Source organism: Gymnoscopelus braueri, assembly GCF_963280865.1.
Source record: "Gymnoscopelus braueri genome assembly, chromosome: 22".
Classification (NCBI taxonomy): Eukaryota; Metazoa; Chordata; class Actinopteri; order Myctophiformes; family Myctophidae; genus Gymnoscopelus; species Gymnoscopelus braueri.
In genome coordinates, this window is record NC_137624.1 from 33,523,313 (window position 1) to 33,547,111 (window position 23,799).

The window sequence follows — 23,799 nt, forward strand, 5'->3', positions numbered from 1 at the left end:
CGCTTTAGATTAATCTAATTAATCGTTCAAGCATCACAAGTAGGATGATAGTCATTGGAGCCTGTGCGCATTAGCCTGGCTTGTCTCTCTACTGGAAATGTTATGTTTTCCTTTAGCCTTCATGATTGTCTCCACCAGACCATGTTTTGCACCCTGTCCGTCCATCCGTGTGTCTGTCTGTGAGCAGCTAATCTCCGGCACCGTTGGCCCGATCGCAGCGAAACTGTGCACACACACTCCCTAGATGCACATTTTTCAGATCGGCCTGTCATAGCGCCACCAGGAGGCCGATTTTTGCTAAACACATTTTTTTATATCACTCCCACAGATTTTGTCCAAACATCACTCAAATTGGTACACAGTATCTCTATAGTTATGTGATCAAGACGGATCTGTCCAATTTTTCATATTCCATCCTGATTGGCTAACATTGCTTTCCAAAGTTTACAGGATTGGTCCGTTTTGAACAAAATGAATGAAATCATAAACGCAGCGTGCGATTTCCGTGAATTGAAAAAGTTCAAATCAGCCTCATGATGGTGCTATAACAGACCGATTCACGTTTTTACCTATAACTGGACCGATCTACGTGAAACTTTGCACGCACACTCCCTAGAGGCCAAGGAAAAATCTCTGCCCTGCATTTTCACATCTGCCTTTTATAGTGCCATATTCCATCCTGATTGGCTAAGATTGCCATCTAAAGTTTGCACGGGTGGCTCGTTTTGACCAAAATGCCACAAGACAGAGGAAGACATGCCACTCTTTTCACAATGCCCTGTTATAGCGCCACCAGCAGGCCAATTTTTGCTAAATATTCTTTTTTGTTGTGTGCCTCCAAATGCCTCAAATCATGAACACACTCAACACAGCGTCTGATTGCCATGAAAGGCTGAGGAAGAAATTCCACCATTTTCACATTGGTCAATTATAGCGCCACCAGGAGGCCACAATAACCTACCTGACCTGGCGGAGGCCTGTGCTCCGAAGAGCACTTTTTCTAGTTCTGCAATCGTTCTATTTGCTATAGGCAGCACTTTCGCTTCATTTGCATTCCAGTGAAAAGGACAGGAAACGGAGGCGACAGAAAGATACTAGATAGGCTATTTACGTCGGCGGTGTAAAAGCAGAGCGCATCTGCGAGGACGCAGGCGAGCCCCGTAACGATCTGCTCCCTTTAACCAAACACGCTCCGATGAACCGCTGTTAACACGGACTGGATGGATGGAGGCTGCGGCCACAGGGCATCTGATCTGGCACGGATTCATTTGACCATTTTACTGCACGGATCTCTGATGATGACACAGTGAAGAAGAAATGGCTTTACATCGGATGCGTCGGTCGACGACGCGGTGCCTGCTGCAACAGCTGGACACTGATGGTCTATTATAACAACAATAGCCTAGTGTTTGAATTAAATCCAAAGCTTTAACATCGATTGTGTTGTGCGTAATTATTAGGCTGGCTGAGATCGGCAAGGACGCGGATTTCTTGTTGATTTCTTTTCCCCGACACCCCACAATGAATGGTGTGAAACTGGATCTCCACCAAACAGATGGTGTGTCCTTTTGATTGCTCACCACCACCATCGATGTAAGTGTGAACGTCTTTCTAAAATTGCCTAGTGACTGTCTGGCTAGGCCTTGATAAATAAGACTTATTTGTTACGCATTGTGCAGGTTGCTATGAGGATGTGATTGTGCAGGGATACGGACTGCTGATTCCTACAGCATCATCCTAAACGGATAGAGGCTCATGATGCCCAGGGCTTTGAGGAGACTGGTCCATTTGGTGGTGTTCTGCCCTCTGTCTAAGGGCTTCCAGGTATGTATATATATGTACTGTATGTATGTAGGCTATATATGGCCATCATCATCTGCTCTTACGTTAATTATATTGGATACAAGGAGAGTGGACGGCACTGGAAGAGTGGGCACCTCGACGCAAAATTGGCTATTTTGTCCAAAATGTAAAAAAAAAAATCATTTTCCTGTTACCATTATATTTGGTCCAGAGAAAGACTGCTAATCTGTCTGTCTGTCTGTCTGTCTGTCTGTCTGTCTGTCTGTCTCTTTTCGTGCGTGTGTGAGTGAGTGTGTGTTTGCCAATAGTGTTAACTGCGCAAGTACAATGATAAAGGCCGTCTACCGTTCTGTGGGAACTAGTAGGCAATCCTATTATGTAGAATACATAAACAAAATTCCTGAGTCTATAAGAGAACGTGTTGACCTTGCATACCCTTTCACTATTTTTTTTTATTTTTTATTTTTTATCTGGTACAAGAGAAAGTCAATTGACTTACGGGCCATTCACACTGATCACTATGACTATAAAAATATAGTCAAAAAAATGTTTTAAGTCAAGTGGATGGAGTTCACACTATATGAAAAAAAATATGACATGTGAATGTCACTTTATGTTGGTGTGTTGCCACATCAAAGACTCCAGTTAGATGTGGTAACACAATGTGACACAATGTGGCCAGCAAGTTGATGTGGTGGTGGTCACCAGCAAAACCAACTCTGCTGGTCTATGCAGGGTTACTTGCAACAGTATATCCTCATGACTTGATCTTATAGTCTTTTTCTCTGTGGATCCATCTATCTGGAGCTGTGGAGCATGAGAAGGAGCTCCACTGATCTCGTTCAACCCAGATTTGGCATCTATTAACATGGGGTTAAATTCGTTCTACTACTATGCCACCAAAATGTGGAATGCCCTACCAACAGCCATCAAAAAGTGTGACTCCCTACCCTTAAGTCTTCTAAGCTTGACACCAGAAATGACCCCCCCCCCCCCCCACTGCCCCAATTGTTTTCTGTACATATTGTTATACTAGTGTAATTGTATTGTAGCCTTTGTTTTTAAATGTCTTGATGAATTGAATACATAGGACCACAATTGAAACAAGCCCTTAGGGCTTTTTTTGTTATCCTTTTAGCATCATTGTATAATCGTACCACTGTACTATTTGCAAACTGTTCAATCAATCAAAACTCTTTATCCTTCTAACGCTCTCTCTCTCTCTCTCTCTCTCTCTCTCTCTCTCTCTCTCTCTCTCTCTCTCTCTCTCTCTCTCTCTCTCTCTCTCTCTCTTCCACCCTGAAGAGCCGTCTGCCAGCTATAAAGGTGAAGTACCTGCTCCTGGCATGGCTGGGCATCCTGGTTGCCAGCTGGGTCGTCTACATGCAGTATGCCTCGTATTCTGAACTCTGTCGTGGGCATGTCTGCCACATGGTCATTGTGAGTTCACACTCTGTTTCACCATCTTCGCAGGAACACCATATGCAGCAGGAGAATGTTCATGAGTTTCCCACCCCGTGTGTATGGTGTCAAAAGCTTCCTGATTCATAAGTATCAGGAAGAAAGTTAATCAGCTGAAAATATATTGTACAATATATTTTCTGCTGATTAGTGAGGTTACACTAATACAGAGAGTTTGAAAATGACTGACTGACTGAGATTACTAGATGCTCAAGCACCTCCTTGTCCTGACAATGGGGATTTCCTGTTTCCTGTTTCAGTGCGATCACTACAGGAGGGGGATCATCTCTGGCTCGGCCTGCAAGGCGTTGTGTGACCAGAGGAGCCTCACTCTGCAGCACTGCATGTCCACCTCCTCCACCCACCAGGTAAAGCAAACACCTTCACCTACACACCAGTGGTTCTCAACCTTTTCAGGCCGCGACCCCCCCAAAAGAATCATATTTGAACTGGGGACCCCCCCACCCTGACAACCACTTGGTAGTTGTAGGCATTACATTTAGTTTGACTCGGTTCCACAGATAAATATTGTGAAAATAGCCGAACTGCAAGTAGATCGGCTATTTTCACAATGTTTGCCTCATACGTAATATTTGACAATTTGGCCAATTTGGTAAATTAAAAAGGTCCTAAAAGTAATTCAATTGTAACTTTAGAAATGTGCAGATACCCTGTATACACATATTGTATGTTGGTTTGTTTACTGTTGAGCAGTGGCGTTCCCAGAAATTACATTTAGGGCAAATCTCGGGGGAAACAAGTTAGCAACAACACTACACTGACTACAAAACTGAAAAACGTTAATAAAAACAATATGCAAGTATAATCAATCAATCAATTATTCAGCGGTGGTCTCTTCATGTTGTAGTTTAATGGCTCAAGCTGCTCTCAGACTCAGAGCCCCTTTTATGCCAGGTGAGTACAGGTGATGGCCCAGACCCTGGCACTCCTGGCACCCCATGAAGATAAAGGCATACATTTGCATCACTATAGGCGACGTCGCTCTGCTAAATGGATACGGTAGTGATTGGTTGCCTGCCCGCGTGAATGGACGAGGAGGTCCGACGGCCACTATTCTCTTTGGAGTTTTTTCACTGCCTGTTTTTCAGTCTTTTGCTTTATTTTCTAGGGGAGGCTTTTAGTTGGGCAGGCGGCCGCCTGCCCTGCCTCTATGGTGGGTACGCCACTGCTGTTGAGTGAGAAAACTCAAAACTCAAATCATCTGGAGACCCCCAAAAATAATTCACAGTTTGGGAACCACTGACCTACACTACACAGTACTATGCCATGCGAGAGTGCGGACTAGTAGCCGAGACCAACTCGGGACTCGCCGGCCTCCACTCCCTCCTGTCCAGCGTTGTGGTGCTAGCTCCACGGTCACCCTGCAGTGTGTCTAGTGTCATAGTGTGTGTAGGTGGTGCTCCTCTTTCCCCTCCTAGCTGTGCCTTGGGTTGGCTCTCACAATGTCAGTTCACTCGCCATCAGTTCCTGACCCAGCGCCCAGCCAACCTCGTCCCTCTATCCCTACCTTGTCAGTGACCCGGCGACCGCGGGAGGCCCCTGTAGAGGTCTATAGGTAGCTCTCGCAAGTTGTAAGGAAGCATCTTTCGACCGTCGGATAGCAGCGGGCTTGTTGTTGAAAAAGACATCAAGCCATAGGCTATTTTTAGCCGTCTGTCGGTGTCGGCTCTCAGGTGCATTCAGTCTGTTAGGTGGAGAGCTATATTATGTTTCTGATATGGCTCGAGTCCAACTGTTGCTTACCGCTATATCTCCACCATCTTGAGCCTTTTTACTTTAATAGCAGGGTGCTAAGCCCAGAAAAAAAACGACAAAGTTTCAGATTACATCTTCGTCAGGTCAGGTCAAGTCAAACTCAAGATGTAATCATTGAAACGTTGTCTTTTTTTCCTGTGCGTTGCACTCTGCTATTAAAGTAAAAAGGCGTTGCTCCAGCGCCTTCTTTATTCAATTAGGTGTGTCCGCTCCTGAGACGCACTGGTTCAGCCTGATTTCGGCTTGAGGCGAGGTGGAATGTCCCTTTAATCTCCACCCTCTTCTCAGAAACACCATAGGCCCAGAGAATGCCCCCGGTGTGTGGTATCAAAAGCTTTTTGGAAGTCAATGAAGGTGATCACTGCTGACAGGTTCCGCATCGTGACGTGACACCTTCCAGTGTCCTCCATCGCAAAGGGTATCCACCGCGCCTCAAGCCAAATTTAGGCTGGTCCGGTGCATCTCAGGACTGGCAAACAGAGTGACAATGTTTCGATCTAAATGTCAGAGCCACTACCCAGAGCCACTACCTGCTCGACTGTTGTTCGGTCAGGGTGAAAGCTATGCTGTGAGTTTCTCAGCAGAAGGTCTAAAGACGGTCTAAGGTGGTGGAGGATCATCCAGTTAGCTGTCTTGAGACAAGTGAGATCTGTACAATTCTCAGAGCTAATTTTAATTCTGAGTGTACAAATGTAACCAAATGGACCCGGGATCATGAATTTAATTGAAATATGATGAATGAATATAAAATGAGTAATGCGTTTATTTGGTTAAGTGAAGAATGGATCTGCTTTTAGGTACTCTGAGGGAACACACTACAGCTTCCTTGCCAAACACAGGAGGCCTTCTGAATCCAGCTTTGCCTTGACTCATGCCGCAGCATGAGTCAACACAGAAAACAAGCAAATAAGCGATGCAAACTTCTTCATTTAAATGGGTGCTCCGTTAGTGAAGTGTGTATGTGATTGGTTGAGAATAGAAACGTGGAGCTGAGATCGACCAATGGTCGGCTGCCAGCAACTGCAAAAACTTTTCCTGACTGATGTAGCTCTGCGCATTTCATGCATGACACTCATCTGTAGATTAGGAGATTATACAAATGACTCTGTGATTGACTCTCTAGAGAGTGTGCAAATGAATCTTGGATCGTTCAAGCTATTTAGGGCAGAGAGAAAGCGTGACCTACTGTACCAGCCTTCAATGTAATATTTGACAAACAATAAAAAGGCCACCAACACCACACAGGTATTTTAGAAGAAATGTATGCTTCATATAAGACATCTATATGCAAATGTAGGAACAGTGACAATGATTTTAGTTTATTGTGAATATGTATTGTTGAGGCTTTAAAGAAAAGAATATTTTACTAGAAACATTTGGTTTCTCTTCTTCCAAACACCTGATGGCATTTTTCAACCATAATCCAAAAACGTAGAAACGCAGTGCGAAGCCTTGAGCTTTTTTTAAATTTATTTGAATCCTGAAAATTAACAGTTTTGTACATATGAGGTTCCCATCCGACAGAAACGATATTAAGTAGTTAAGAAAATGTCTCCCCGTTTGGTTCACAAATGGACCCCTGTCCTTCATGCTTGCAGGTGTACAGTGGGCTGTGGAAGGAGAGACCAGTGGTGATTAAGTGTGGGATTGAGGAGCCAGTGAAGGCAGACGGAGCTCCAGACTCTCTGCTCCGGCAGGAGATGAGCCTGTTTGACAAACCCACGCGTGGAACCTCCATGGACGAGTTCAGAGAGATGCTGCACAGCTTCTTTAAGGTCTGCTTTCACCACATGGCACCACAGTGACACAACAACACAAATGCACAAATGTTCACGTTATTTAAAAAATATTTTTCAATTGCCAAAGAAATCTAAAATGACCGAAATGCGTTCCTGGATTGAATGGGTTAATATTAGTGATGAGCGGGTCGACCCGTAACCCGCGGGTCCCGCGGGTCAACCCGCGGCGCGGGTGGTCGAGTCAGGATTTCAGAGGCAATTATGCGGGCTGCGGGTGAGCGGGTCAGCCTCTCACACGAAAAAAAAAAAAAAAGCCTATTTTGAACAACAATAGGTTTTTTATTTAGCCCATGACAATTTTGTGCTACAAGACATTTAAAGCGACTTTGGGTACTTAAAAGAGCGCTATATAATATATATATATATTCCCACCGCGGGTCGCGGGCGGGTTGAGCCATAGATTTATATATGGGTTCGCGGGGCGGGTTGGGTTCCGTGGCGGGTTGGGGCGGGGCGGGTCATGAAAAAACCCGACCCGCACATCACTAGTTAATATATTATAGTACATGCAATACAGTCCAGTACCTGCAGTATAGCTACATAGCCATGTTTGTCTTGTGTACTTTACACTGCAAGGAAACATTTATAAAAGCAGTGATTCACATCTTTATACAGTATATGTTTGAATAGCATCCCCTGTTTCCTGTTTGAAGCTGTTTTGACTCTCAGTCAGTTCTCCACCCACACACATCGTCACTACTACAGCACAATACCTTTCTTTTTTCTATTCCAGATGTGTCAACATTTGCCAATATACGAGCTCATCTTTGAACAAATTGGAAAGATCTGGAAAATCTTTGCCTAGAATGACAGGGACTGTCTGTCCGTGGGTTTTATAAATAAAACTTGTATACATCTTTTATCTCCCGTCATCTTTTTTTTCTTTTTTCATAAATGAATGCCCTGTTTTATACTGTAGGCTACTTGCATGCAAAAGTAGCGAAAATACCTGATCTACAAGCTCACAAGGTGTCTCGATGCAACGCGTTGTGAGCTTTTAGATCTGCTTCTTTTCGTTGCTTTTGCATAAAGCATAAAGCATTCATTTATGAAAAGAATAAAACATAAAAAGATGAAATATGGAGATACAAGGTTTCTGGCCAACGGTGATGATATCGTCTCTGTCGGGTGGAAACCTCATATGTCTAAAACTGTTACTTTTATGGATTCAAATTCAAAGATAGCAAAAGTAGCAGATCTACAAGCTCAGCGTTTCAGGCTTGTAGATCTACAAGTTGATGCTTTTGTGTGACGCTGTAGTATGATCAAGTAGGGCATTAATTTACGAAAAAAACACAAAAAGTTAGAATATGGAGATGAGAGGTTTCTGCTCGACAGCAACGATATAGTACTGTATATTATAGTACTTACTGTATGTGGGTACAGGTCATGACAGTGTGATCTTATTATCATGAGAGTGTTCTGTCCTGCAGAGAACAGCAGGAGGGCATTAACCCAGTAAGACCTGAGGCCGATTCTAAAAATATCTTTCTGAAAAACGTCAGTGGTGCTCAAACTTTTTGGTAACACATGCTCATAAGGTACCCGTAATTATTGCTTAATTTATGATTACTTAATACATTATTTAAGCTTTAATTAAGCATTAATTAATCATTAATTCATTATGAATTTCTTGTAACTCATCATTAATCTATGTATTAAATAGCTTTGCTTAACTAATGATTAACTAATGTATAACTAATGATGTTAATTAATGCTTAATTAAGGCTTAATTAACGCTTAATTAACGCTTAATTAACGCTTAAATAATGTATTAAGTAATCATAAATTAAGCGTTAATTACGGGTACCTTATGAGGAAGTGTTACCAACTTTTTCATGTCAAGGACCGCCAAAATCATATGTATTTGGCTGCGGACCCCCATCTCAAAATATTTTGTTCCAGGGACCCCCCGAAGCAAAGATTTGAGTTAAAAATGTTCGCTATAATTTTTTTTATATATTCAAAGATTTGCACCACGCTTTAAAAAAAAATAGCAGATCTACAAAGTCGCGCTGTGAGCTCGTCGATCTGCTATGTTTGAATAGCCAACGCTAAAATCTAAAATGACACACAGATGCTTTCCCGGTTTTGATGGGTTAGAAGAAGAATGTCAATATGAGGAGAACCCTGAGAAGAAGCGAAAGAAACGACAGGAAGGAAGCTGTCACACGCTTCCAAATATAGTTGGCATGTCAACAGTCACTGTCACCACAATGACTCTTAACATAGAAGAGGGGGAGGACTGAGTAGAATATACTATGGCCTCGGGTCAGTTTCATAACGGACAGCGCGCTGGAACAAGTACTCTGATATTTCACTTACGTAACAGTAGCAATGCCCACGATGTAGAAATACTCGGTTACAAGTGAAAGTCTTGTGTTCAGATGTTTTTATTTGAGTAAAAGGTACAAAAAGTATTGGCATCAAAATATACTTGCAGTACCAAACGTAATAGTACTCAGCATTATGCAGAATCATCACAATCACAGTCATATTATTGGATTTTTTATTGGTAATACATTAAGGGTTCATCACTTTAATATTGCAGCTTGCTCATTTTTAATGACTTGACTTGGCTTGGCTTAACCTATTATAATAAATAAAACAAATATATTTATCAGTTAATGTATTAAATTAATAATAAAAATCTGCAAAGTAACTAGTAATAAAGATATAAAATAATTGTAGTGGATTAAAAATTACAATATTTGCCTCTGAGGTGTAATAGAAGGAGAAGAAGAGGAGAAAAAAAAGAATAAAAGTAAAACATGGAAACGCTCAAGTAAATATACTACTAAATATACTTTCCATCATCGATAATGGAGAATTAATTGCAGGGAGAGAAAGAAATGGCTGACTGCTGCCATGTAAAGCTCTCTCTCCAAAGTGAACTGTTTGTGGTCTGCAATTTACAGAAAGTTTATCAATGTGTTGAATGTTGTTGAACAAACATGTTGTCTTTTAAAGGCTGTTTAAAATGTTTATTTTCCAATCTGAAATGTTTTTCACTACTATAAACATATTTCCTGATAGATTCACTATACCAATTCATTGGTTATACTGTATATCGTCACTGTCGGCCAGAAACCTTGTATCTCCAGATGTCACCTTTTTATGTTTTTTAATTGAATATGTGTCGTGAATGCCCTACTTACTTCATCATACAAGAGTCTCACACAAAAGCAGTGCAACTAACAGATCTATGAGCTTGTAGATCGGCTATTTCAATACCGGGAAAGCATCTGTGTAATTTTTGATTTTTGTGTTGGCTATTCAAAAATAGCAGATCTACAAGCTCACACCGTGCTATTTTTGAACATTTTTGAAAAATCTTGAAAGTGTCAGAAATACTGATTTAGAAGGCATTTGTAGAATCGGCCTCAGGTCTTAATGGGTTAATAAAAAAATAATTTAAAAAAGATCATAAGGAACATAGTGAGGTCATAGAGAGGTTTCCAGCCGACAGCGATGATATCTGCTATGGTCCCATTCCAAACGCAGCAATACTAACCAGAATGTGTCTAAACTCTCCTTTTTTTGCAGTCTAACCTGGGTGACCAGCCCTCTCTGGGTGCCCTGGTGGGGCGGGTCATCACCCTGGCTGACGTCAACCAGGACGGCAAGGTGTCCCTGGCAGAGGCCAAGTCTGTGTGGGCCCTGCTCCAGATCAACGAGTTCCTCCTGATGGTGGCCCTTCAGGAGAAGGAGCACACCCCCAAGCTGCTGGGCTTCTGTGGAGATCTATACGTGACCGAGCGCGTGGGCCACAGCTCCCTCTACAGGCTGGAAGTTCCCAGCTACTTGCAGGTATAAATTTGCTGTCACGATCATGAAATTGTACTTTGACGATTAAGTGTTGTACACATGTTTGCGATAAACGATTTAATTGTTTTTTGGCACGGATTTTTTTTTCACAGAGCAGATATGACAAATAATTTCAATATATACAAAGAAATGACTGATACCAATAATGATAATTATAGGTTCTTTGTAGGCTCTTTGCGCAGCGTTTCGAACTTGCAGATCGGCTACTTTTGATACTCTTGTGTGGTGCTGTAGTATGATCAAGTAGGGAATTAATTTACCAAAAAAACACAAGAAGAATATGGCGATAAGAGGTTTCTGCCCGACAACAACGATATGAATCTCTGCAGATGATTCCGATTCCGCTCAAATAATTTCGATAATCATCTCAAATAACTGCGATCAGGCGACGATGTAGTAATTGTGACATGCCTATACACTTTGCAGGCTCTGGTGCCGGACGCCCTCAGCTCCAGCGTGAACCGCTGGCTGGCTCCGGCGTGGCCCCGCCGGGCGCGCATCACCATCGGCCTCCTGGAGTTCGTGGAGGAGGTCTTCCACGGCTCCTACGGCAGCTTCCTCATGTGCGACGCCAGCCCGCGCCACGTGGGCTACAACGCCAAGTACGACTGCAAGATGGCCGACCTGCGCAGCGTGGCGTCCGAGGCGGCCGTGCGCGGGTTCCTGCGCGGGCGCCGCTGCGAGACGAACGCCGACTGCACGTACGGCAGGGACTGCACGGCCACGTGCGACCGGCTGGTCAAGCAGTGCAACACGGAGGTGGTGCAGCCGAACCTCGCCAAGGTGTGCGTCCTGCTGCAGAGTTTCCTGCTGTTCGGGGCTCCGTCGGACCTCCGCGGTGACCTGGAGAAGCAGCTGCGTACCTGCGTGACACTCAGTGGCCTGGCCAGCCAGATCGAGGTGCATCACTCGCTGGTGCTCAACAACCTCAAGACTCTACTGTGGAAGAAGATCTCTAACACGCAGTACTCATGAGAACTGCCACGAGTGGTTCTCAAACATTTTTTTATGTCAAGGACCGCTAAAGTACAGGGTAAACTGTTGCGCCCCTTCTTTGTCCTTTGTTCAGGGTTGACTGCAGGTGCGGTGGTCTCAAACACATAAAGGAAAACTGGCAGAAAAAAAAAAGAAGAGAAAAAGGACCGCCAAATTGAAAATGTATTTGAGCCGTAGACCACCCATTTGAAATGACTTTTGTGGCAGGGACCCCCTATAAGAGAAGATTTGTCAACATTTTTAAGGATTTTTATTTAAAAATATAATAAATATAGCTTTTTTTTTTTCTTATTTTGCTGGGGACCCCCTGGAACCCCCTCCAAGGAAGCCCGGACCCCACCTAACGATCCAGTGAACTACACAGCTGAGAACGCAGTTTTAGGATTCACCAGTAAACACTTAATCCTCGTGGTACACATTTTTACAGGAGCAATTGTCTCAACTGAGCGTTTTCTTTCTCCTGGTGATGCTTTTGCCAAAATGTTTCAGGAATGGGCTGCCTACGTGACAACAATGACTGACTAATATAAAACTGTGATTTAAATGATACCATCTATAACAGCAGCCTGGTTTTCTGGGAGCTTCATGTTTTTGTTTAGTTTTTCAAATTATTATTATTTTATGTAGCTCATTGATCTGTGTAGACATAGATATTCTCAGGGGTTTCCCTGTGATTTTATTTTGTCATATCCCATCAGAAAGCAAGTACTCTTTCAAAATGAATACTAGAAAACTTTACCGAATGATTTCGAGGACACACTTTAGAACTGTAGTCCTTTGCCAGCAGGGATAAGAGTGATACAATTAGAGAGGATGTGTGCGATATTGAGCGCATGTGCATTGTATACTATTTGTGTGAATATAAACCCATTTTAAGAATTAATTCAGATTCAAATGGCGTATATTGTGTATCATTCACACTGATATTAATTATTAAATCCATTTTAGATGATTGGAACAAGTACAATTATAGACTAGACTCAAACAGTAAACCGTTTTCACTGCCTCTGAAATATTAATATGATGAGGTTCCTTTTCAGGAGTCATGGTGTTGCGAGGTGAAAATAGGCGCATTGCGACGTGTTGTGAGCTTGTAGATCGGATATATTTGCCACATGGCACCGACAAAGAATGGAGTATAAATTAATTAAACTATAACCCCCACCTCCCAAATAGTGACGCCAGATTGAAAGTGGCTTAGTGATAATGTGCTTACTTCTAATTTCTGGAAAATGAGTGAAATCATGGCTCTCAAGAATTTGTAAGCAGCAAACCCAGTTTATTCTTCAAAATGTTCAGGTGTATTCAAAGATTGAAAATCTAAATGTTGTGGCTTTCCAAGATATGTTGGAACCCCGATAAATGTTGACAAAATCCAAAATGCTTACCACTTTTATTACTATATACTTATTTGAACAGAATCCTCACCGCTTTCCTATTCCTACTATTGTATCTTTGCCGAAAATAGCTGATCTACAAGCTCACAACGTGCGTTGCGAGCTTGTAGATCGGCTATTTTCAAGACCGTGGCCCCGGAATAGGGATGGTACGGTACAAGTGGTTAAGTGATTCAGATGAAATAATATTCGTAGCAGCTACCTTTTTTGTATATCACCTTTCCAAGCGGACAGACATGTCAACAGCTCTATCTGGTTTGCTAGGGACTTGGCCTACACTGAAAGACACGTTCATGCCTCTGGAGATTTTAACATTCTTGCTGTAAGATTAAGGAAACCATCTAAAAAAGGAGTCCATTAAAAAACCTCACGAATACAGTACTTGATGTGTCTGTGGATCGATAAATGTGTAAAGTGACTATCCAGAGAACAAAATATAGATAAGGACTTTAAGGACCTTTAACCCATTAAGACCTGGAACGCATCTGTGTCACTTTAGATTTCTTTGGCTTTCTTTGGCTATTCAAAAATAGCAGATATACAAGCTCATAGCGCTATGAGCTTGTAGATCTGCTATTTTAGAAAAATCGTGAAAATTATTTTTTAATATGTTTTTCCGAAAAACTGTTGTTAGGATTTAGATTTTTTTTTTGAAGCGGCCTCAGGTCTTAATGGATAGATTTATTTTATTTGTGAAAGTCTGTTTGGGGTTTATAGATATTGAACCAATGAAAAAGTATTAAAAAAAAGGTACTAAATCATTACATAAAATCCATTGGAACGCAGGTTATTTTATTTAGTAGCATAAAGAATTTACATAATACACACTCATAAATGTTGAAGTTACAGGACTAATCAGGTTGAAGTGGGCGTAAGGCAAGAGATACCCTCACCCGTTGAATATCCACTATTTCACACAGAGGGATGGTCTTCCTGCTAGGCCTTGGGCCTGTCGCAGAGAATCTACCCACCAAGAAAGCTTTTATCCATGTTGAGTGTGATTGACAGGCAGAGATCCTATAGATACAATGGCACTTCCACCTATACCTTTGGCCGTTGCGCTAAAGTGGATAACAGACAGTACCATGCCAAGGACACACTTCCAATCCAATACCCCAAAGGACTGGGGAAACTTGTCTGGGCTGGGCTGCCAAAGGCAGTAGGTGCCCACTTTTCACTTCAATTATCGTAAGCCAAAGACCCCCTCAAAGCTAAATTACAGGTTAACTTGACACAGCCTGCTGCTTTCCTTATTCAACAAGTATAAGAGCCATCAAAATGATACGCAACCAGGCCCTAGAAGTGGACTGGACTGTTTGCTGAATCAGTCACACAGTAAATGATGATTATTTCCCCAATCTTTTTTTTATAATGTATAAGCAGATCTTAATAAGCATTTAAACTTCCGATCCAAGTGATGGAAGATAAGTAATTTTTTGGGTGACCTACTTTAGTGCACATTTTGAGTAGGGTTGACATTGATCATATTACAACCTAATAATATTCTCTGGTCTACCAAGTTAACATGGTGAGCTTCCAATATATCTGTTAGGGTGACCAAGTTAAAATCTCCGTCACCAGCAGCTCCGTCAAAATGTTGTTCATTTTGTGATTTATAGATTTTTCAGATTTTATAAGACAGTCAATACGACAGACAGAACTGAACACATCTTCCAGTCTCCTTCATGTTCAATTTCATAATTACATGATGATAAAAAGGAAGCACATAAAGGCATTAAATTCAATACATTTATTGTAATTGTACAATATACAATAACATTTAGCACGTAAATAGCTTACATGATAGTAAGCTATTTAAAATCGCTTTAATATCAGTGTAGGAAAACCTTTTGAGTGATTGTGAAGAGACATGGCTGATGGCTGGTGGTTATGTCCATCTGTAAAGACAATTGGAGAACATATAATTTGTGCTTTTCCAAAAGGCAACCAGGCATTAAAAAAAGGTTTCAAGTGTACTGTTGGCACTATTAATGACTCCAAGCACCCACTGGATTAAATACTTGGTGTAAACGATAGACCATTTTAGTCTCTGCCACCTTCTGACACAGGCTCGACACACTGTCGGACTGCAACGCCTAAGGGGCATGCTGGGAAAGAAAATATAAAATACACTTACCAAGAACGTTCAGTTTGCCAGGTTACTCTGCAGCCACTCAGTACCAGTGTATGGATAGCTCATCAATATGTCTGCACACATGAGAAACAATCAAGGCAAAATAGGTTGAAAATGTTGTCATTAAATATGTTTTCTGTTGCTGACTAAACAGGGCAGTTAGAGACATTGTAAGCCAGTTTCCATTCATGTCCATGTCAACCATATGAGTTTGCTTAGAATTCCATAATAAACAATAATTAACCACTTAAACCATATATACTTCATTGACTGGTTCAGCCAACCCAAATAAGAGTTTTAGATTATTGTTCTGTTGGCACTATTAATGACTCCAAGCACCCACTGGATTAAATACTTGGTGTAAACGATAGACCATTTAGTCTCTGCCACCTTCTGACACAGGCTCGACACACTGTCGGACTGCAACGCCTAAGGGGCATGCTGGGAAAGAAAATATAAAATACACTTACCAAGAACGTTCAGTTTGCCAGGTTACTCTGCAGTCACTCATTACCAGTATTTGGACAACAGCACATCACTACGTCTGCATGCTGCTTCTGAAGAACAAGTTGGTTTACATGAGAAACAATCAAGGCAAAATATGTCCCATGTAATGGCACAGCACTCAAAACTTTTCCACATGATTTCTGATGCTGACTGAACGGGGTAATTGAGCCATTGTAAGCCAGTTTCTATTCTGTCCATATTATCTGCCACACCAATATGCTAACAACTTCCATATTCAACAATAATTTAAGTATGAGTTTTTCATTATTGTTCTGTTGGCACTATTAATGACTCCAAGCACCCACTGGATTAGATACTTGGTGTAAACGATAGACCATTAGTCTCTGCCACCTTCTGACACAGGCTCGACACACTGTCGGACTGCAACGCCTAAGGGGCATGCTGGGAAAGAAAATATAAAATACACTTACCAAGAACGTTCAGTTTGCCAGGTTACTCTGCAGCCACTCCAGTACCAGTATTTGGCCAGCAGAACATCACTACGTCTGCAGGCTGCTTCTGAAAGACAAGTTGATCACCATGAGAAACAATCATGGCAAAATACGTGTTGCCATAATGTTTTCTGATGCCGGATGAACAGGGCAGTTTGAGACATTGTAAGTCAGTTTCTATTTCTGTCCATGTCAACCATATGAGGTTGCTTGTTACATCCATATTCAACAATAATTAACCACTTAAAACATAGTATACTTCATTGACTGGTTCAGCCACTCCAAATAAGAGTTTATATTATTGTTCTGTTGGCACTATTAATGACTCCAAGTACCCACTGGATTAAATACTTGGCGTAAACATAGACCATTTAGTCTCTGCCACCTTCTGACACAGGCTCGACACGCTGTCGGACTGCAACGCCTAAGGGGCATGCTGGGAAAGAATTATAATAAAATAAACTTACCAAGAACGTTCAGGTTGCCAGATTACTCTGCAGCCCATCAGTACCAGTATTTGGAAGCGCATCACTACGTCTGCACGCTGCTTCTGAAGAACAAGTTTGTCAACATGAGAAACAATTAAGACAAAATATGTTCTATGTAACGGTACAATACTCAATCTTTCCCACGTTTTTTTTTAATGCCGACTAAACAGGGTAATTGTTCCATGGTAAGCCAGTTTCTATTCCGTCTGTCAACCACAATCATTTGCTTACAAAATGCTTTTGCAGACTTAATTCTGTGACATCAAATTGTAATAGGAAACACATTTCTTGATCTTTGTTTCGTGATACCGTGTGTACACCTTGAATATTGAAATCGGTGATGATGATGGTGGGATGTACATGATCGGGCCGTTTTAAAACACCAGTGTGCAACTTAAAACAAAGCCTACATAAGAAAGATATCCCCTTTGTCTGAAATACACAATGTTTACTAGGTTCGACCCAACTCCTTCAGGTCAGCATTGAGACCATGTATGACTGGGCTGCAATGTCTTGTCTCAGTCTTAAGATTTATTATCACTGTAGAATCAGACAGATTCAGACATTTATATTTGATATCATCATTGACAAGACAATTGGCAGCAATTAGTCACATACAGTGTAGGTCAAAGATACAAATGCAATCATTTTCTCCTCTCGCCACAAACACTCACACTGTACTGGCATCAACTATAGAGTACAAACCTGAATCTGCATTTAGAAGACTTTCAGGTGTCTAAGACGGCCAGTGCCGGCGGTGTTCCTCCTCTTGGCAGTGGCACTCCAGTTGTCTGCAAGTCCAAAATAATGTCAGGTCAGTGAGGAGGAGGCATTTAAATTACATCTCTGATCTTCACATATTTCAATACGTTTTTAGCAGGCTGCAGTGTGCTTAAATGTTTTGTATTACAGGCATGAGCTGAGAAATAACCACACTAAATAAGACCATGTATGAATGTGCTGAAATGTCTTGTCTCAGTAATATAAAACAATTGAATCACTTAAAAATCATAAGTTCAGACATTTGTATTTGATAGCATCATTGACAAGACTATTGACAGCAATTACAAGGCACATACAGTGTTGGGCAACCAACCTAATTTAATAATGTAGCTACCTAAAACTATTATTTAGGCTACTCTTCATAAAACGTAGCTGAGCTCCACTAAACTAGCCTGGTAAACCCTCCCTCCGGAAAATCTCATTTCCATTTGATTTCAGGAAGGAGTCTGGCCTGAAGGCTTGTATGGGCGTTTCTAGCGCATTACCAAAAAGCCGAGCCTATCAGCGTCGTCGCTCATCGTTCTGTGATTGACAGCGAAAGTTGGCCAATCAGGTGGCGAGTTCGAGTGAGCCCGAATGGCACCGAGTGCAGCCTGAATGCAGCCGACAAAACACGAACGGCAGCCATCTTTTCTGTGCGCTATTTTCTCCGCTGTTTTAGAACTTCAAAAAGCTCTCAAACTTCTATTTTGAGGCACGGAATTTACTTATAAGATATCGTTTGGATAGAATTTAGTTGTTTAACTTCATATATGTGGTCAATTAATCATGACAGAGCCCATTTAAAAATAAAAATGTAGAGAACCGGCAGGGGCGGGCAGTGACATGCATGTATCCGAATAAGGCAACCTATTTTGGGCATGGCCGTCTCAAAAGTCCTGTTGCGTCACATTAGTCTGGAAGTGGTAAAAATGCACTGGCTGAAGTGGGATACTGCTGATTGGCTGAAGGGGTTGTCAGTCAACAGTATTACTCCCGCCCAACTCCAGCCCACAGCCAAAATTGCAGAATGGGCGATCATGCCAGACTCACTCCTGAAATAAATTACAAATGAGATTTCCGGAGGGAGGGTTTACCAAGCTACCACTAAACCCCTATTTCAAAATGAGCAGCTAGCTAAACTACAAGTTATTTAGTTAAAAGTAGCAAGCTAGATTGAAGCTCAAGTCCAGAATAATGTCAGGTCAGTAAGGACCAGGCATTTAAATTACATCTCTGATTTTCACAGTTCAAAGAATACAAGCTACATATATATTAGCAGACTGTGCTCAAACAAACATGCATTACAGGCATGAGCTGAGAAATAACTACACTAAATGCACTTTAAACATCCTATGCTTCATGGAAGTAGATCACAACCAGTACTTAACCCGTTTAAACTTTTCACAGTGCGAGCACACTCCTGGCAGATTTCCAAGACGTGCAATTATTGTCAAATTCAGTATCTGGAGTCATGACTCCAAGCACCCACTGGATTAAATACTTGACGTGAACTATAGACCATTTAGTCTCTGCCACCTTCTGACACAGGCTCGACACACTGTCGGACTGCAACGCCTGGGAAAGAATTACAATAAAATAAACTTACCAAGAACGTTCAGTTTGCCAGGTTACTCTGCAGTCACTCCAGTATTTGGCCAGCAGAACATCAGCACATCTGCTTCTGAAGAACAAGTTGATCACCATGAGAAACAATCAAGGCAAAATACATTGAATATGTTGTCATGATACGTTTTCTGATGCTAACTAAACAGGGCGGTTTGAGACCGTTTCAATTTCTCCATGTCAACAATACAAGTTTGCTTATAACATCCATATTCAACAATAATTAAACATTTATACACTTACTTCATTGACTGGTTCAGCCACCCCAAATAACAGTTTATATTATTGATCTGTTGGCACTATTAATGACTCCAAGTACCCACTGGATTAAATACTTGGTGTAAACGATAGACCATTTAGTCTCTGCCACCTTCTGACACAGGCTCGACACACTGTCGGACTGCAACGCCTAAGGGGCATGCTGGGAAAGAAAATATAAAATACACTTACCAAGAACGTTCAGTTTGCCACGGTTACTCTGCAGCCACACCAGTACCAGTATTTGGACAACAGCACATCACTAGCTCTGCATGCTGCATCTGAAGAACAAGTTGGTCAACATGAGAAACAATTAAGACAAAATATGGTCTATGTAACGGTACAACACTCAAACTTTCCCAAGATTTCTTTAATGCCGACTAAACAGAGTAATTGTTCCATGGTAAGCCAGTTTCTATTCCGTCTGTGTCAACCACAATCATTTGCTTACAACTTAATGCTTTTGCAAACTTAATTTTATCTCTGACATCAAATTGTAATAGGAAACAAATTTCCGTGTGTACACCTTGACTATTGAAATCGGTGATGACGGTGGGATGTACAAGACCGGGGGCGTTTTAAAACACCTGTGTGCAACTTAAAACAAAGCCTATATAAGAAAGATATCCCCTTCGTCTGAAATACACAATGTTTACTAGGTTCGACCCAACTGCTTCAGGTCAGCATTGAGACCATGTATGACTGGGCTGCAATGTCTTGTCTCAGTCTTAAGATTTATTATCACTGTAGAATCAGACAGATTCAGACATTTATATTTGATATCATCATTGACAAGACAATTGGCAGCAATTAGTCACATACAGTGTAGGTCAAAGATACAAATGCAATAATGTTCTCCTCTCGCCACAAACGCTCACACTGTACTGGCATCAACTACGTCGAGTACAAACCTGAATCTGCGATTAGAAGGCCTTCAGGTGTCTAAGACGGCGGTGTTCCTCCTCTTGGCCGTGGCACTCCAGTTGTCTGCAAGTCCAAAGTAATGTCAGGTCAGTGAGGAGGAGGCATTTAAATTACATCTCTGATCTTCACATATTTAAATACTTTTTAGCAGGCTGCAGTGTGCTTAAACGTTTTGTATTACAGGCATGAGCTGAGAAATAACCACACTAAATAAGACCATGTATGACTGTGCTGAAATGTCTTGTCTCAGTAAAATAAAACAATTGAATCACTTAAAAATCATAAGTTCAGACATTTGTATTTGATAGCATCATTGACAAGACTACTGACAGCAATTACAAGGCACATACAGTGTTGGGCAACCAACCTAATTTAATAATGTAGCTACCTAAAACTATTAGTTAGGCTACTCTTCATAAAACGTAACTGAGCTCCACTAAACCCCTATTTCAAAATGAGCAGCTAGCTAAACTACAAGTCATTTAGTTAAAAGTAGCAAGCTAGATTGAAGCTCAAGTCCAAAATAATGTCAGGTCAGTAAGGACCAGGCATTTAAATTACATCTCTGATTTTCACAGTTCAAAGAATACAAGCTACATATATTTACATAAATATTAGCAGACTGTGCTCAAACAAACAGCATTACAGGCATGAGCTGAGAAATAACCACACTAAATGCACTTTAAACATCCTATGCTTCATGAAAGTAGATCACAACCAGTACTTAACCCGTTTAAACTTTTCACAGTGCGAGCACACTCCTGGCAGATTTCCAAGACGTGCAATTATTGCCGAATTTAGTATCTGGAGTCATGACTCCAAGCACCCACTGGATTTAATACTTGGCGTGAACTATAGACCATTTAGTCTCTGCCACCTTCTGACAGAGGCTCGACACACTGTCGGACTGCAACGCCTGGGAAAGAATTACAATAAAATAAACTTACCAAGAACGTTCAGTTTGCCAGGTTACTCTGCAGTCACTCCAGTATTTGGCCAGAGAACATCAGCGCATCTGCATGCTGCTTCTGAAGAACAAGTTGATCACCATGAGAAACAATCAAGGCAAAATACATCGAATATGTTGTCATGATACGTTTTCTGATGCCGACTAAACAGGGCAGTTTGAGACGGTTTCAATTTCTCCATGTCAACAATACAAGTTTGCTTATAACATCCATATTCAACAATAATTAAACATTTATACACTTACTTCATTGACTGGTTCAGCCACCCCAAATAATAGTTTGTATTATTGATCTGTTGGCACTATTAATGACTCCAAGTACCCACTGGATTAAATACTTGGCGTAAACATAGACCATTTAGTCTCTGCCACCTTCTGACACAGGCTCGACACACTGTCGGACTGCAACGCCTAAGGGGCATGCTGGGAAAGAAAATATAAAATACACTTACCAAGAACGTTCAGGTTGCCAGGTTCCTCTGCAGCCACGCAGTACCAGTATTTGGACAACAGCACATCACTACGTCTGCATGCTGCTTCTGAAGAACAAGTTGGTTAGCATGAGAAAACAATAAGGCAAAAATACTGTCAAAGTGCAACACTCAACCTTTCCACATGATTTCTGATGCTGACTAAACAGGGTAATAGAGCCTTGGTAAGCCAGTTTCTGTTCTGTCCATGTCAACCACAATAATGTGTTTACAACTTCCATATTCAACAATAATTAACCACTTAAACCCTCTTAGTTATCTCCAGTTTACATATTGACTCTTGAACCTCTTTTTTCCACCTACACCAAATCTCTCCCACAAAAATAGCCCATCTACAAGCTCACAACGCTTGTAGATATGCTATTTCTGACTAATGTTCCTCCCAGAATATGGATGCTGGCCTTCAAGTGGTTAAAGTATGGGTTTTTCGTTATTGTTCTGTTGGCACTATTAATGACTCCAAGTACCCACTGGATTGAATACTTGGCGTAAACGATAGACCATTTTAGTCTCTGCCACCTTCTGACGCAGGCTCGACACACTGTCGGACTGCAACGCCTAAGGGGCATTCTGGGAAAGAATTATAATAAAATGAACTCACCAAGAATGTTCAGTTTGCCAGGTTACTCTGCAGTCACTCAGTACCAGTATTTGGAAGCACATCACTACGTCTGCGCGCTGCTTCTGAAGAACAAGTTTGTCAACATGAGAAACAATGAAGACAAAATATGTTCTATGTAACGGCACAACAATCAAACTTTTCCACGTCATTTTTTTCATGCCGACTAAACAGGGTAAAGACAGTTTCTATTCCGTCTGTGTCAACCACAATCATTTTCTTAAAACTTCCATATTCAATAATATTTAAAGTATGAGAGTTCCACTAGTGTTCTGTTGGCACTATTAATGACTCCAAGCACCCACTGGATTAAATACTTGGCGTAAACGATAGACCATTTAGTCTCTGCCACCTTCTGACACAGGCTCGACACGCTGTCGGACTGCAACGCCTAAGGGGCATGCTTAAAGAAAGGGAAAATAAACACTTTAAACTTCCTATAAGCTTCTTTCATGTCAGGTTATCCAGGTAGTACTCCTCAGCACCATAATGGGGCCAGCTTAACAAATTGGTCACAGACACAAATCAGGTTAAAATGTTTAGTAGATGTTAAACTTTGGCAGAACCGTGGGTTACATTGCTACCTGGACATGACATAAGCCCAAATATAGTAATCTTTGTCTATTGCTTCTATGCGACAATTTACAAGTATTGATTGCAAATGCTTTACGGTTGGGTGAAGAGAAATGCCTGTATTAAAGGTAATATTGCCCACAACATCGTTTCTCTAGTGCAACAAAAATGGATAGGGTCACACATTAATGCGAGTAGAGTGGGGAAAGCAGGCTAACAAAATTGTGTACCAGGATGCGTTTCATATATAGGCATAATCTGCCTTGTTTTCCTGTTTTTTGAGCCATACAATGAGTGAATGTAATGAATCCCTACTCATTTCTAAATGACGGAAAAATAGAACAATGTTTGATCTTGAATTATCATGCCAAGGTACAGGAGCAATACAACGCAAGGTTCTACCAAACATTTCCATTTTGTCCATTATTTCTTTTATATATATATATATATATATATATATATATATACACACACACACACACATAATATGCCATGCTGTCAGTAACCACAAATGTAGTAACAGCACTTGAGCCAAGGTAACGTCATGTGATTTATCTGGCCCGGTTCCGTACCCAAAGGCTACTGAACAAGACCTTCGGGCTATCGTGAGCCGGTTTCTGTATGCCCACGTTTTACATAGCAAGAGGCACTAAAGCCAGTGCTATGGTCGAAGGGGCAATGTCAACATACAGACTGCCACGTCTGCTATCCCAAAGAAATGTTCCCATGATGTTCAGCTATAAAGTCTTCATTTTATCAAGATCCGTTACCAATCTGAATACCCATTTTTATCAAGAGTTCTTGTTTTCCTGCTGGCAAGTGATTCATCTAAACGGTTTGTACCTTGACAAGTTCTTGGCAGCATATTAGTCACACCGCAAATTATGGAACCCATGGATCTGTAGGCATGTGGGATATGCTGTAGAGTAGGACACACC

General features: G+C 41.4%; 1 protein-coding gene and 1 long non-coding RNA gene across 10 annotated transcripts; one reads left to right on the top strand and one right to left on the bottom strand.

The window, feature by feature from the left end:
- The first annotated feature begins 1,126 nt into the window (after positions 1-1,126).
- dipk1b (divergent protein kinase domain 1B) lies at positions 1,127-13,356 on the top strand. The gene is made up of 7 exons (XM_080419645.1): positions 1,127-1,593; positions 1,680-1,824; positions 3,109-3,243; positions 3,525-3,632; positions 6,639-6,815; positions 10,386-10,649; positions 11,094-13,356. The coding sequence occupies exons 2-7, from the start codon at positions 1,756-1,758 to the stop codon at positions 11,640-11,642; spliced, it is 1,302 nt and encodes a 433-aa protein (XP_080275771.1). The 5' UTR covers positions 1,127-1,593; positions 1,680-1,755; the 3' UTR covers positions 11,643-13,356.
- A 1,197-nt stretch (positions 13,357-14,553) lies between these two features.
- On the bottom strand, positions 14,554-23,799 carry LOC308077876. 9 transcript variants are annotated; one of them, XR_013932458.1, is made up of 13 exons: positions 23,705-23,799; positions 22,271-22,353; positions 21,631-21,711; positions 21,159-21,239; positions 20,199-20,274; positions 19,480-19,568; positions 19,013-19,087; positions 17,347-17,432; positions 16,621-16,703; positions 16,133-16,220; positions 15,665-15,751; positions 15,198-15,268; positions 14,554-14,958 (listed from the first exon to the last, which is right to left on the bottom strand). It is a non-coding gene; the product is annotated as an uncharacterized lncRNA (long non-coding RNA). The 9 variants fall into 9 exon arrangements; XR_013932459.1 differs by having other exon boundaries at positions 21,631-21,714; XR_013932460.1 differs by having other exon boundaries at positions 21,631-21,717.